Source organism: Solanum dulcamara, chromosome 10 (genome assembly GCF_947179165.1).
Source record: "Solanum dulcamara chromosome 10, daSolDulc1.2, whole genome shotgun sequence".
NCBI classification, from domain to species: Eukaryota; Viridiplantae; Streptophyta; class Magnoliopsida; order Solanales; family Solanaceae; genus Solanum; species Solanum dulcamara.
The window spans coordinates 25,582,757-25,598,056 of NC_077246.1; the positions used below are offsets into that span (position 1 = coordinate 25,582,757).

Genomic DNA, 15,300 nt, shown 5'->3' on the forward strand with positions numbered 1-15,300 from the left:
ACACTCTCTTTTTGAAGTCTAGAGGAAAAAATCAGCTGATAGTTCAAGTATAAGTAGATGATATAATATTTGGAGCTACATCAAATTTTTTGAGCAAAGAAGTTGTAGATCTTATGAGGAGTGAGTTTGAAATGAGCATAATAGGGGAACTCAATTTCTTCCTTGGATCACAAATCAAAAAAATCCTATAGGTACTTATATATGCCAAGAGAAATATATTAAGAAGTTGATAAAGAAGTATCACATGCTGGATGCAAAGCCTATAGATACACCTATTGGAACCAATTCAAAACTTGATATTGAGGAACCTGGTCCCAAGATAAATAAGACTATGTTTAGAGGTTTCATTACATTACTTTTATATATCATAGCGAGCAAGCCTAATATTGTGTTCAGTATGGGGATGTGTGCCATATTTCAAGCCTCTCCAAAAGAATCTTATCTCAAAGATGGAAAAAGGATTCTGAGATATTTAAAGGGAACTGAAGGCCTAGTTCTATACTATCCTTTTGGTGGCACATTCAATATGGTTGTATATGCAAATGCAAATTTTGTTGGGTACCTAATTGACAGAAAAAGTACCTCAGGCATGTCTTGTTTCTTAGGATCTTCATTGATCTCTTAGGGTACAAAGAAGCAAAATTATGTGGCTTTCTCTACAGTAGAAGAAAAATATGTAGCTGCAGTGGCTTGTTGTGTTCAATTGTTCTGGATTAAGCAACAACTAGAAGATTTTGGGATCATCACTGATATAATTCCATTATTGTGCAATAACACAAATTTTCTTAACATGGTCAAAAATCTTGTTCAGCACAAAAGAACCAAACACATTGATATGAGACATCATTTTCTTAGGGACAATATTGAAAAAGGGAATGTTTGTGTAAATTTCTGCAAAATAGAAAAGAAAATTGCTGACATCATTACCAAAGCCTTGAGTCGAGAGCAGTTTGAAAAGAATAGTCTAAAGTTGGGGTTAATAAAATTATGATGATGCTATGGGATCAACTAATTCCTTACCACTCACTTGTTGGCTAAATCCAGGATACAGGTATCTAAGCTTGGATTTACTAAGCATGTCTAAATTCAATCTGTGTACCTTTGCAGGTATACATGCACAACTAGATTACTGGAGTGGAAATTGAGAACGAAGAGGCTAAATAGCATGCACTCAAAACTTGAGAGGCACCTAGTTCCAGGAGTCATTGATATTACCATGTGTCACTCATCCCCCTTCTGAACCATTGTGTTTTTACTCTGGAACCTAAAAAGATGCCTATTCATAGGGACCAAAAACATCTTTTCACCATCTTTAACAACCCAAACTTAACACCTTTCACTACCATAATTCTAACCTCTCCTCTCTCTAAAATTCGAAGGGAACAATACTTCTTCATCTGTTCATCTTCATCTTCCTACATTCTTCAACAACATCTCAAACTTCTACACCCTCTAAAAAAATTCCCTCCTCAGATGCATAAATACCTTATCTCTCAAAATTGACACTCTACCCTCTATTTGTATACACTCTCCTCTTAAGGCTGATGAGTTAAACCCTACTATTACTTATGTGGTTTCTTCTGAGGACCAAGATCTCATCAATGCTTGCCTATACACATCCTCTCCTTTATTCTCTAAAAGAAAATTCTCTTACTCTCTCACACAACCTAATTCCATCTCCTGAGTCTTCACAAAATGCCGGCATTTCTTTGGAGGAAAAGGATGCGACTAAAATTCCTCAGACAGTCTTTGTAGAGGACCAACCCTCCTCCACTCAACCTGGTCCCTTGTCTTCATCTATGTCAAAAAGACTCTTTGAAGGAGACTTAACTGAGGAGAGAGGCACTGAGTCAAACAATCTTGCAGTAGAAGATGAATAGGTTGTTGAAATCTTGACGGAGATGAGGAGTGACAGTTTTAAACTTCCTTTCTCTGATGTTAAAGAAAAATCTCTAGAACTACCTCTGGTTCTTACATCTCTTATATTCGATTAGACTCTTGTGAATGTTGTGAAGCCTGTATTCATAGATAAGGAACAAGAATTTGATGATGAGGATGATGCACCCTTAGTTTGGAGGGTTAAGAAAAAGGATGGAAAAGGTCAAGCATAGGAGGAGACCACTAAATATGAAGGTTCTAAAAGTTATAGAAAAAGGAAAGAAAAAGGAGGATAATGGGAAAAAAGCAATTGCTGATCCTGGAAAGGTTGCAAAAACCTACTCCATAAGAGTAACTCAACAAAAATTGTTGAGTGATGCAATGGCTAAGTATAAGTTAAAAACATTAAAGAAACAAAAGCAATAGGCTAAATCTGCAGTTGAAGAGGAAGATATTTCTGAAGAAAAAACTTATTGACGTCTCTAAGGAAAGGGATGAGAGTGATACTAAATATGATACTGTGATTGCCGAAATTAAGAAGAGAAGTATGGGTGATGTCAATATGTCAAGCAATAAACCTATCAAAAGTGCAAAAGTTGAGAAGAAAATTCACAATAGCGGTAATAAAAGAAAGAAGGAGGAACCTGATCCTACGAAGGGACCAGGTTCAGGGAGAAAAAAGGTCAAAATAGAAAAACTTATGAGAAAGCAAGAGAGAATCTAGGTTCTTGAAAAACAGAAGGTACTGAGTGGAAGAGTGTTTGACCCAGAGGCTAGAACCAAACCAGGTATGTGTGATTTAGCAGATGTAGTAGAGACTCAAGGATAGAACCTTCTATTTGAGTGGCTATTTCCCACTCTCCATAAAGGAGAAGTGTGTGAATTATATTATAACATAGACTTTATTAATGATGGTGGCTTTGAAACCAAAGTGAAAGGTGTCAAAATTCATTTGACTAAGGAGAATCTAGGTGAAATACTGAAGGTGGACAGAGAGGGAATTTGTACAGTAGCAAGAGGGGAACCTACTAAGAAGTTCATTTTTGAGGCTGGGAAACTTCCTGATCTAAATTGTGCAGTGGTCCCTAAAAATTTCTAAAGGGACACTACCACCTCTATTTTGAGTTCACCAATAAAGTACTGCTTCCCAGGTCTGAAAAGCAAACTATGGCCTTTTCTGCTAATTTGTTTTTGATGGAAGCCTTGAGTAAGTTGGATGCTTTGAATTTACCTGCTCTAATGAGAACATCACCAAAATAATGATTGTGAAGGATGGAAAACATAGGTTAGGGTACGGTTATCTACTGAACAAGGTATTTCATCACTTTGGGATTGAACTAAGAAAAGGAGTACCCGAGTCTATCAAACAGGCCTTCTCACAAACTACTTTAGTGGAATGTGACTGTATTGAAGGAAGGACTGGGAACAAGGACAAGTCTCAAGTTTCAGACCTATTAGAATAATAGGAGAAGTTAAAACAACAAGTGGAAGAGATGACGGTGCTATTGGCTAGAAGAGATGCTGAAATTGCTAGGTTGAATGCCCAACTACTGCAGGAACAGAAGGAAAGACCAAGTTAAAGTAAGATATCAAAGCTCCAAGCAGAAAATGAGAAGTTAACTGCTAAGGTGAAAGGTCTCATTCAGCAACTCTTATAGGCACATGCAGACTCTAATGCCAGGGTGACTCTCCTTCTTTAGTCCCTTGCTCCCAAACCACCTACTACATTATTCCTTCAAACTTTTCTTTTTGTTTTATTCTCTTTTGTTATTCATGACAAGGCATATCTCAAAATATTTCTTGTTTATTTCTTAGGTTGTATTATGTAATACTATTGTCATGACCCAAGCTTAGGGTCTAGACTCGACACAGCAAATAAGACATCTGAAGGTACCTCACCTAAGACTCTTAATGTTCATTTAGCTTTTCATAGATAATGACATTCGATAATAATAAGAGGAAGTAAAGAAGGGTAGAGGGACTAAGGGAAACATCATAGAATAAGAGTCAATAACAACCTCAAATCATCATCCATTTATCCAACAATACCTCTACATCTTTAAAAATAAGTACCATGAAATATATTCAAAAGTCTTTACATAACATAAGCTAACAAGGGAAAGAAATATTGTTTCTGAAATATGGAAACTCACCAATATAGTAGCCTTCAACAAATCAGCTAGCCTCGTTGAGGTGAATATAGAACAAAGTTGGTCCCTACATGGTGATATCATATAGGCAAAAGAGTATTTATTAGTACTTTGAATATACTAAGTATGTAGGCATGCAATTTAGCGAAACATTAAAGCATTGTAAGATAAAATACATAAGTAGATGCATGACTAAGAAATCAACTTAAACAACATTAAAAGGTTTATTTTATGAGAAGATGACTATAACCCATATTTAAGTTCATGCGAGCTACTATATAGATTCTGACATATCCCCTATGTTGGCACGTGGAGACTACTTTCCAAGTAGAACTCCATCAATTTCATTCATTTCTTTAATATTTAGGGTTATTTGTGGATCCACTACCCTAAGCCCTTAAGGGCTCCTATGTTGGTGCATAATTAATGAGACAAGAGGTTACTATTAGGATTTTCTTACCGAATCTCACCTCAATGACCCATTCGGTGCTAAGTCAAATCTCATAGAATAGTTTAATAACATAAGAACATAATCATTTACGTAGCTTTAAATCATCACAGCATCATTAGGTCGAATAGCTCATTAAAACTCTTCTTTAATTCACACAAGTGAGAATTGGCCTATCACAAGTGGAATACATCATTTCATCATTCTTTTATTTCATAAGACACCTTTTGATAATAGATTTTTACTTTCATAAATATTCATTTAGGAGTCAAATCTTTCAATTCAAACTTCCCTAAAATATAGTGAAACTAGGTGGGTTCTATTCACTCAACTTTCAAACCATTCAAATCAATGCTAGCATGCATGAGAGTAATATAATGCATCAATTAAGACATTTAAAATAACTCACCAATACACTTTGAAACTCCTTTCATAATTTCATATAAGAACCTTTGATAAATCAACCATCTTATGAAATTTAGAGTCAATATAAACTAAGATAGATAAATAAACTTCAAGTATTCAATAATATATACATTTGAAATTATAAGATGACAACTCATAAAAATCATTATTTGAAATGAGCTATTAGGTTTACAAAATACCTAAGCTCCATGGGTGGAAGAACCCATGAATCATACTCACATACCTTGGAGAATAAAGCTCTAATGCAGCTTTGAAAATGGAGACTTGAAGGTCTTGAAGTGGAACCCTAGACTTGGGAGATGAAACCCTTAGGAGAACTTAAGAGGAAAGAATTTTGTGTGTTTGAGTCTAAGTGTGAGAATTAGGGATTTGGGATAGCTTAGGGTCCTTATATAGGTTCAATTGAGTCCCCAAAATGACCACACTTTGATGTTAAAATGTGGGAAATAACTAAAATGCCCTTTTAAAAATTGGTTGGAACTGACCCTACAACTGCTTCTTATGAATCATAAAAGTTCATACGATTTATCAAGAGAACTCATCTTACAAGGCTTGAGAAAACCCTGACGATTGAGACTTTGAAGTTCCACTACAAGTAGTAAAGACTTATACGACTCGTAGAGGTGACTTGTTCTGCAATATCTGAGGCACCCTAGGAACTGAGTCTCTAAACCTCCTCTATGACTCATTTTTATGAGTCATCGACTCGAAGATGAATCATTGACTCGAGTCATTCTTCAGGATTTGGAAAACCTACAAGTCAAAGTCTCTGAAGTTTCTTGACGAGTCATTTTTACAACTCATATAAACTTCTAAGTCGTAACTTGACTCATAGATTCATTTCTTCCCTTATCCAAAATTTCCAACCTCATCATCAAACTTGCGAGTCACTTCTATGACTCTTAAGAGCATATATGACTTGTAGACTGAGTCATAAAATTGGATTCCAGTTTATTTTTTAGAATTTTCCTTTGTTTTAACTTTTCAACTTACAGAGTCTTACAACTATCTCTTTTTTGAATACAACTATTTGTCTCTTTTTACTTGCTTCTATTTTCAGTGGTTTTGATTGAGTTTGTGATTGCCCAAGTGGTTATGAGCTTATGCTTTTTTTTGTACATCTTGGTTTAGTTTATTGTTTCTTATTTTAATGATGACAAAAGGGGGAATAAGTGTTAGGGAATCAGGTTGAGATTCGGTTGCTATAATTGAGGGTGAAGAAGGCTAAGTAGCAGGGGAAACTGAAAGGCTGAGTAACAGGGGAACTAAAAGACTAAAAGGCTTAGTCACAGGGTAAATGTAACACATGGTTTATCATCATCAAAAAAGAGGAAAATGTTATTGTATGGTTTGATGATTAACAAACCATGGGAACTAGTAGAGGGATCAGATCCTATGTACTTCAACTGTCAACTGCCAAATTGTAAGCCAGTTGAAAAAGATGACAGGTTGGTGAAAAAGGTACCTGTTGTTCCTATGCACTTTGTACTTCCTGAACAATGAGAGATACCGAGGTTTCTCTCATTGCATGACTAAAAAGAACCTTTTTCAAAATAAAAGGTATTTCTTTTGGGGAATTGTTCGAAAGAGAATTAGCATTGTTCTCTCAATGGGTAACAAACAATATCTACACTCAAGGGACCTGATAGAGTGATTCTTGTAGAGTCTTCCTTAGTTGATATTGGGTCTGAGCTACTAAACTTTGTAAGATTATCTTCCTAATATATAGAGGAACTTTGATCGGTTAGTTGTCAAAAGTGTGTTGGGTTCCTAGTTAAGTGTTGACAAGATGTTAAATGTTGGACAGTTAGAGTTAGAAATATGCAATCAAGTTAATTTAACATCTCAAGTACATCTCCATACTGAGATCAATGTTTTATTCATTTACTTTGCGACATACTGGAATAGGAGTAGTAGTAGTAGGAGGAGGAGGAGCAGTAGTGGTAAAAGATGTAGTAGTAGGAATAGCAGTAGCAACAGTAGCAGTAGTAGTAGTAGCAATAGTAGCAGTAGTAGCAATACTAGCAAAAGAAGCAGCAGTAGCAGTAGTAGTAGTAGCAATAGTAGCAGTAGTAGCAGTAGCAATTGTAGCAGTAATAGCAGTAGTAGTAGTAGTAGTAGTAGAAGCAACAGTAGTAGCACCAGCACCAGCACTAGCAGTAGCACCAGTAGCAGCACGAGCAGCTATAGCAGCGAAAGGGATAGAAGTGATAGCGGCCGCAGCGATAGTAGAAGCAGCAGCAGTAGGAACAGCAGCAGTAGAAGCAGTACCAATAGCAATAGTAGAAGCAGTACTAGTAGCAGCAGCAGTAGTAGCAGTAGTAGAAGTAGTAGTAGCAGTAGCAGTAATAGCAGTAGTAGTAGTAGTAGTACTAGTAGTAGCAGCAATAGTAGTAGTAGTAGCAGCAGTAGTACCACCAGCAGCAGTAGCAGTAGTAGTAGTAAAAACAACAGTAGTACCAGTAGAAGTAGAAATAGTAGTAGGAGTAGTAGCAGTAGCAGTAGCAGTAGTAGCAATAGCAGAAGCAGTAGTAATAATAGTAGCTGCAGTAGCAGTAGCAACAACTGTAGCAGTAGGAGAGATAGTAGCAGTAGTGGAAGTAGTAATAGTGGTAGTAGTAGTAGTAGAAGTAGCAGTAGCAATACAAGTAGCAGTAGAAGTAACAGTAGCAGTAGTAGTAGTAAAAGTAGAAGTAGCAGTAGCAATACAAGTAACAGTAGCAGTAGCAGTAGAAGTAGCAGTAGCAATACAAATAGAAGTAGCAGTAGCAGTAGTAGTAGTAGCAGTAGCAGCAGAAGTAGCAATAGTAGTAGTAGCAGTAGAAGTAGTAGTAATAGTAATAGGAGGAGTAATAGTAGTAATTATAGTAATAGTAGTAGCAGCAGCAACAATAATAGTTGTAGCAGTAGTAGAAATAGGAGTAGCAGGAGCAGTAGTAGTAGCAACAGCAGCAGTAGCAGACCTGTAGTAGTAATAGTAGATGGAGCAGCAGTAGCAGCAGTAGCAGCAGTAGCAGCAGTAGCAGCAGCAAAGAAATATAAGTAGGAGTAACAGTAGTAGTAGCAGTAGTAGCAGTAATAGTAGTAGTAGTAGTAGCAACAACAGGTATAGTAGTAGGAGAAGTAGTAGCAGTAGGAGAGGTAGGAGGAGTAGTAGTAGGAGCAGTAGCAGTAGCAGAAGTAGAAGTAGTAGAAGCAGTAGCAGTAGCAGTAGCTGAAGTAGTAGTAGTAGCAGTAGTAGTAGTAATAGCAGCAGCAACAGTAGTAGGAGCAGTAGTTATAGCAGTAGTAGTAGCACTAGCAGCAGCAACAACAACAGTAGAGCAGTAGCAGTAGTAGTAGTAGCAGTAGTAGTAGTAGCAGTAACAACAACAGTAGAAGTAGAGTAGTAGTAGTAGTAGCAGCAACAATAATAGTAGTAGTAGGAGAAGCAACTACAGTAGCAGTAGCAGCAGCAGCAGTAGTTGCAGCAGTAGTAGAAGTAGCAGTAACAATAATAGCATAAGCAGAAGTAGTAGCAGCAGCAGCAGTAGCAATAATAGTAGTAGTAGTAGCAGCAGCAGCAGCAGTAGCAGCAACAGCAGTAGTAGAAGCTGCAGTAGTAGAAGCAGCAGCAGTAGTAGCATCAGTAATAGTAGTAGCAGTAGTAGTAGCAGTAGAAGTAGTAGCAGTAGTAGCAGGAGCAATAGTAGTAGCAGTAGTAACAGTAAAAGTAGCAGTAGCAATAGTAGTAGAAGCAATAGTAGTAGTAGTAGTAGTAGTAGTAGCGGTAGCAGCAGCAGTAGTAGCGGTAGCAACAACAGTAGTAGTAGTAGTAGTAGTAGTACGAGTAGTAGTAGTAGTAGCAGTAGTAGTAGCAGTAGTAGTAGCAATAGTATGAGTAGAAGTAATAGTAGTAGCAGGAGAAGCAGCAGGAGCAGTAGTTCCAGTAGCAGTAATAGCAGTAGGAGTAGTAGTAGCAGTAGCAATAGTAGTAGCAGTAGAAGCAGCAGCAATAGCAGTAGCAATAGTAGCAGTAGCAGCAGCAGCAGTAGCAGTAGCAGCAGCAGCAGTAGCAGTAGCAGCAGTAGAAGTAGCAGTAGCAATAGCAGCAACAACAGTATAAACAGTAGCAGTAGTAGTAGTAGCAGCAGCAGTAGGAGTAGCAGTATTAGTAGCAGGAGTACTAGTAGGAGCAATAGTAGTAGTAGTAGCAGTAACAGTAGTAGCAGCAGTAGTAGTATTAGTAGTAGTAGTAGTAATAGTAGTAGTAGTTGATGTTGTAGCAGCAGGAGCAGTAGTAGTAGCAGTAGTAGCAGCAGGAGTAGCAGGAGCAGTAGTAGTAGTAGTAACAGTAGTAGCAGTAGAAGTAGAAGCAGCAGCAGAGCAGTAGCAGTAGTAGTAGCAGTAGTAGTAGTAATAGTAGTAACAGTAGCAGTAGCAGCAGCAGCAGCAGCAGCAGTAGTAGTAGCAGCAGCAGCAGCAGCAGTAGCAGTAGGAGAAGGAGCAACAGTAGAAGTAGCAGCAGCAGTAGCAATAGCAGCAGTAGTAGCAGTAGCAGCAGTAGCGGCAATGAAGCAGCAGTAGTAGTAGGAGTAGTAGTATCAATAATAGTAGTAGTAGCAGTAATAGTATATATATATATATATATATATATATATATATATATATTGATATAGATATATATTATGGTTATTAATTAGATAACAATCTATTCAATTTTTCTCCATTTTATTTTAAGCGTGGTCTTTTTATTCAATTTGTTTTAATTTTAGCTGAAATTAAATTTAATATGACCCAAATTCAAATCTCAAATTCTTCTTTTAGTCAAAGCCATCCATCTCATCTTTATCAAATACCAAAATTCAACTCCAACTACACATCAAAATTGATGAACGGCTAAGATTACAACTCCAATTTCTAATTACCAAACACCCCAGCAGTAGTAGCATCAGTAATAGTAGTAGCAGTAATAGTAGCAGTAGAAGTAGTAGCAGTAGTAGCAAGAGCAATAGTAGTAGCAGTAGTAACAGTAAGAGTAGCAGTAGCAACAGTAGTAGAAGCAATAGTAGCAGTAGCAGCAGCAGCAGTAGCGGTAGCAGCAACAGTAGTAGCGGTAGCAGCAGCAGTAGTAGTAGCAGTAGTAGTACGAGTAGTTGTAGTAGTAGCAGTAGCAGTATTAGCAGTAGTAGTAGCAGTAGTAGGAGTAGAAGTAGTAGTAGTAGCAGGAGCAGCAGCAGGAGCAGTAGTTGCAGTAGCAGTAATAGCAGTAGGAGTAGTAGTAGCAGTAGCAGTAGCAGTAGCAGTAGCAGTAGCAGCAGCAGCAGTAGCAGTAGCAATAGTAGCAGCAGCACCAGCAGTAGTAGCAGTAGCAGTAGCAGTAGCAGCAGCAGCAGTAGCAGTAGCAGTAGCAATAGCAGCAACAACAGTATAAACAGTAGTAGTAGTAGTAGTAATAGCAGCAGCAGTTGTAGTAGCAGGAGTACTAGTAGGAGCAATAGTAGTAGTAGTAGCAGTAACAGTAGTAGCAGCAGTAGTAGTATTAGTAGTTGTAGTAGTAATAGTAGTAGTAGTTGATGTTGTAGCAGCAGGAGCAGTAGTAGTAGCAGTAGTAGCAGCAGGAGTAGCAGGAGCAGTAGTAGTAGTAGTAACAGTAGTAGCAGTAGCAGTAGAAGCAGTAGTAGTAGCAGTAGCAGTAGTAGTAGTAATAGTAGTAACAGTAGCAGTAGCAGCAGCAGCAGCAGCAGTAGCAGTAGCAGCAGCAGCAGCAGTAGCAGTAGGAGAAGGAGCAGCAGTAGAAGTAGCAGCAGCAGTAGCAGTAGCAGCAGCCGTAGCAGTAGCAGCAGTAGCGGCAATGAAGCAGCAGCAGTAGTAGGAGTAGTAGTATCAATAATAGTAGTAGTAGCAGTAATAGTATATATATATATATATATATAGAGATATATAGATATATATTATGGTTATTAATTAGATAACAATCTATTCAATTTTTCTCCATTTTATTTTAAGCGTGGTCTTTTTATTCAATTTGTTTTAATTTTAGCTGAAATTAAATTTAATATGACCCAAATTCAAATCTCAAATTCTTCTTTTAGTCAAAGCCATCCATCTCATCTTTATCAAATACCAAAATTCAATTCCAACTGCACATCAAAATTGATGAACGGCTAAGATTACAACTCCAATTTCTAATTACCAAACACCCCAAGACCCTAAAACATTTGGATGATCTATTCATTTTCATCTTCTTCTCAAGAAGAAAAGAATACCGCCGCCTCTCTCTCAAGACCCTCATCGCTGCTGCTCCGGCCAAATACCAACACCAATGCCGCTGTCCCTCACTCTCTCCTTCACTATCAAAACCAACCACCAACTTGTCGTTCTTCATTTCTGCATAAGCTGTTGTCCGAAGAAGACAGCTGCAACTACTGAAAAACCTCCAGCAACAACTAGCCCTCTCCTTTCCACAAGCAACCACCGTCGCTTCTCCTTCTCCTCTAAGCTACTGTCCAGCGAGCAGAAACGGTATAGCAATGACCACCACGCATAGCAACCACCTGCTACAGCAGGAACCGGCAGCAACAGCAATAGCCACCAGCAACATCAACTTGGGCAACAACAACATGCATAGTTGCAACGATGGACAACAGCTCCTCAGCAACACGAACCTCCAGCGGCGGCTCTAATGGCTGCAGTAACTCCTCGATCTGCCGGCGAATAGCAGCCACGAACATCGCCGGAACTCCACCAAACAGTGAACCATCACAACTCCACGAGCAATGCAGCAGCCATCTGCAAACAATCATCGCCCACCTCTTCTTCTGCGACATCAACGACGAACAAAATGTCAGCTCGTTAAAGACGGATCTGTCAAGATCCATCCAGGTTTGCCCATTTTTATTTCTTATTCTTTGTTTTTAAATCTTAGAATTATTTCATCATTTTGTTCATGTGTGGTATTATGTTAATGACACTTAATTGCTCTATTTTGTTATGTAAAAGCTTCACCTTCATTGCCAAGTTTATTGTTTTAGCTTGAATTATTGGAATCTTTGATTTATTTTGGTTCAATTGAAATTAGTTAGCTTATTAAATTTCCATCGTCATATGAATTTCCTTAAAACTGAATAAGATCTACTAATTCTTTGATATTTCTAGGAATTCTAATACAATTATTCGTTAATTTTGTGTTAGTTTACTCTCTTAACTGATTTTGCAATTCTTTTGAATTAGAGTGACTTTTAGGCATCACTAATTTGTATTGCCTTTACTCTCTTTTAATTAGTTAACAATATTTATTTATCCTGTATTAATTATAACATTAATTGTTTAGTTTAACTTAATGAAATTCCTTGAAGAAAACCATTTTTTATGATCGTTTATTTTATTTAAATGATTTATTTAAATTATCCCTCATTTATTTAATTATTTTTATACCAAGTCTATTTCTCCTATAAATTTTCCTAAATATTTTAAAATTTATATTTCTTTCAAATTGTTTAGTGCCTCGATTATTGTTAAACACATTTTTCAAAGTTAGTCAAATAATCGGACAACCGCATGTTAGCGGCTATTTTAAGTGCTAAAACCTTCTTAAAATAGTAATATGAACCTCGTACCTTTTTCTCTGAATTTTTAAGACTTAATTCTGTTAGGGTCTTTTAAATTAAGTTTTTTTAATTTCTTTAAAAAAATAAGTGGCGACTTTTCTTTCACTAAAATTGTTTTTTTTCTTTATAAAGTCTAAATTAAGTTTAAACTGTCTATTTTCGACATAACAGAAATGGCGACTCCGCTGGGGAATTTAATAGGTTCTAACCATTAGATTTGATTGCTTGTTTGACTAACTATTTGGGTTTACAATAATTAATAATTCCTACTTTCTTTAATTGCACAATTATGTGTTTAACTTACATATTAAACTATCATTTGCATTTCATGGCATCTTTCTATCGAATGTATAGTATATTAAAGAACGGTTTTGTGGAATTGCGGCTGGGCTTTAGATACTAGACCCTTTTTCGAAATGATAGGCAATTTATTGATACGTCATACGTCCAATGATTGTCGTAAGTTTCAGCCTAAGTTGTTCGCTTGGATTACCAGTCTTGCAAAAGCCACTCTTAGTCAACCTAGCGAAGAGCATTACCAAAATCTTGATTTAGCGCATTGGCCTAAGACAACTCAGTATCCAAGGTGTATTGGGCCCATTAGAAAGACCACCTTGAGTCCAAAATGGCCCTCGTCCTAAATGGACGATCATATCTATGTGTTTAAATTTAAAGATTGTGTACACCAGTTGAAAAACCATTATCTCTTGGGGTTGGAAGATTATTTTAGTAGCTTAGTCTAGTCAAAGAAGTATCTTCACAAGCTTCTACTTCATCTAAAAGGCGTTGGTGTTCGGAGATGTCAAGAAGAAAGATTTTCCATGAAGGCTTAGTTTAGGATTGTACCCATGTATGGGACTAGTTATTTGTATCCCTTTTTCCTTATTATGTATCCTCATTCAGTTTATTCATAATATTTGTATAAATATAAATTTTGGGGTAATGGAACGTTTCAAATGACGTTATATATCTTTCAAATCGTTAGGCCTACCCTTGGCACAAAAGGATCACATATTTGTTTAGGACGCGCAATAACTGTTTATATGCTTTATGTCGTAATTGTTTGAGTTGATATACTTGAAGAAACTCTAGCCCATTCTTTTTCAAAATATATTTTCTAAATCCCCCCAAAGCACAAATATCAAGTTACTATCGAAAGTGCAACCAAATGCTCCTAGAGTCTTTAGTTTCCTTACAAAATTCGAATTTCACTTTTAAGTCCTAAACCTTACTCTTTCTCTAAAAAGGGTTGATTTGTCATCTCAAGTCAGAAAAGTGATAAGATACGTAAGCATCTTTTCAAAAAGCTTACTTTTTCTCTTTTCATATTTTACAAGAAAATACTAATTTCACATCAGTAGATACAATTGTGAAAGACGTAAGAAGATCTTGATTCAACGTAACTCATATTTTTGATACAATTCTAAATGCAATAAGAAAATTCCTATATATTTTGTCAGTTTTCAATACCCGTGGGTTATCTTATCTTCAAACAAAGCAACTCTTATCTGTTTATCTTTTTCCTATATGATATTTTTCATTATTAGTTATGAATGTAGACTGACATGTTTTCCTTTTGAGTTATTTTCTATCCAAATATTTAGAATTGATCTGTGTTGATAAACTGGCCGAGCATCCTTAATTCACGAGATCAAAAAATTCCAAAGATTCCTTCCCTGATCAAAATCTGTTAGTAGAGAAAAGGAAAATGACTGGAAATAATGAGAACACTGGTTTGACGAAGATTATTATTGCAGGCCCTGTCGTCACTGAACCGAATAAACTGATTTCACAGTTAGTGCAATAGATCGCCGAGATGAGAGTGGAGATACAGAAAAATCAAGAATTGTCAAAACTGGCTATCGTCGCCAACACACCGGCTCTAGGTGAAGTAAGGCCTCCAGTCCATTTCCCTCCTCCAATTTTAAGTATGGAACACATTCAAAAATCATCCTCAAACCCCGCTCAAAACCCTTTTATTGTTGACCTCACAGCCTCAAATCCCATCATGTTTCTACTTCCTACCAAACGCCAATTTACCCCCAAAATAACAACCCTCAAACCTTCCCTCCTCTATAAAATACCAACCCTCAAACCTTTCTTCCTCATCAAAGTGTCAATCCGCAAGTTTGTCCTCCCTCGCAAAGACAAGACCTTAATTATCCACAAACCTTTATCCATCACCAAAATCAGCATACTAACCCTCTGACATTTCCCTAAAATTACCAAGCTCCTCATAATACACAAAATCCCTCCATTATCCCACCCTTACCTCAAAAGACAACTTTTCGAATTCCAATCCCAAATGAACTCTATGACAATGGTTCCAAACTTGATCACTATGAGCAACGGGAAAGAGAGTGGAGGACAAAGGAATAGACAACCAAATTGAATATGAAAGAGGAGATCGTGAAAGGTATGAAGGAGTTTCATTATGCGCCGAATATTACAAGATTAAATTATGAAAATTTGTGTATCCACCCAAATTTAGACCTTCCCAAGGGGTTCAAAGTGCCAAAATTTGATACTTTTGGAGGAATCGAAAATCCTTTGGCTCATTTGAGACCTTATTTTGATCAACTAGTAGGAGTTGGGAAGAACGACGCTTTGCTAATGTGGCTCTTTAGCTGAAGTTTAAGTGGAGAGGCCTTGGAATGGTTCACTGCCAAAAAAATGAAACAATGGTCTAATTGGAATGCTCTAGCAAAAGATTTTATCGAGAGGTTTGCGTACAACGTGGAGATTGCTCCCGACTGATATTCTTTGGAGAAAATCAAGCAAAAATCCATTGAAAGCTATCGTGAGTATG

General features: G+C 37.0%; 1 protein-coding gene across 1 annotated transcript; it reads right to left on the reverse strand.

Moving 5' to 3' along the window:
* Window positions 1-6,778: 6,778 nt before the first annotated feature.
* LOC129869724 (uncharacterized) lies at window positions 6,779-10,593 on the reverse strand (the record flags this gene model as incomplete). The annotated part of the gene is made up of 10 exons (XM_055944360.1): window positions 6,779-6,923; window positions 7,034-7,086; window positions 7,256-7,317; window positions 7,441-7,735; window positions 8,007-8,116; window positions 8,163-8,199; window positions 8,458-8,841; window positions 8,947-9,067; window positions 9,791-9,801; window positions 10,273-10,593. Coding segments are annotated over 10 exons (1,539 nt in total), but the record flags the coding sequence as incomplete, so codon positions are not given.
* Between the last annotated feature and the right edge of the window lie 4,707 nt (window positions 10,594-15,300).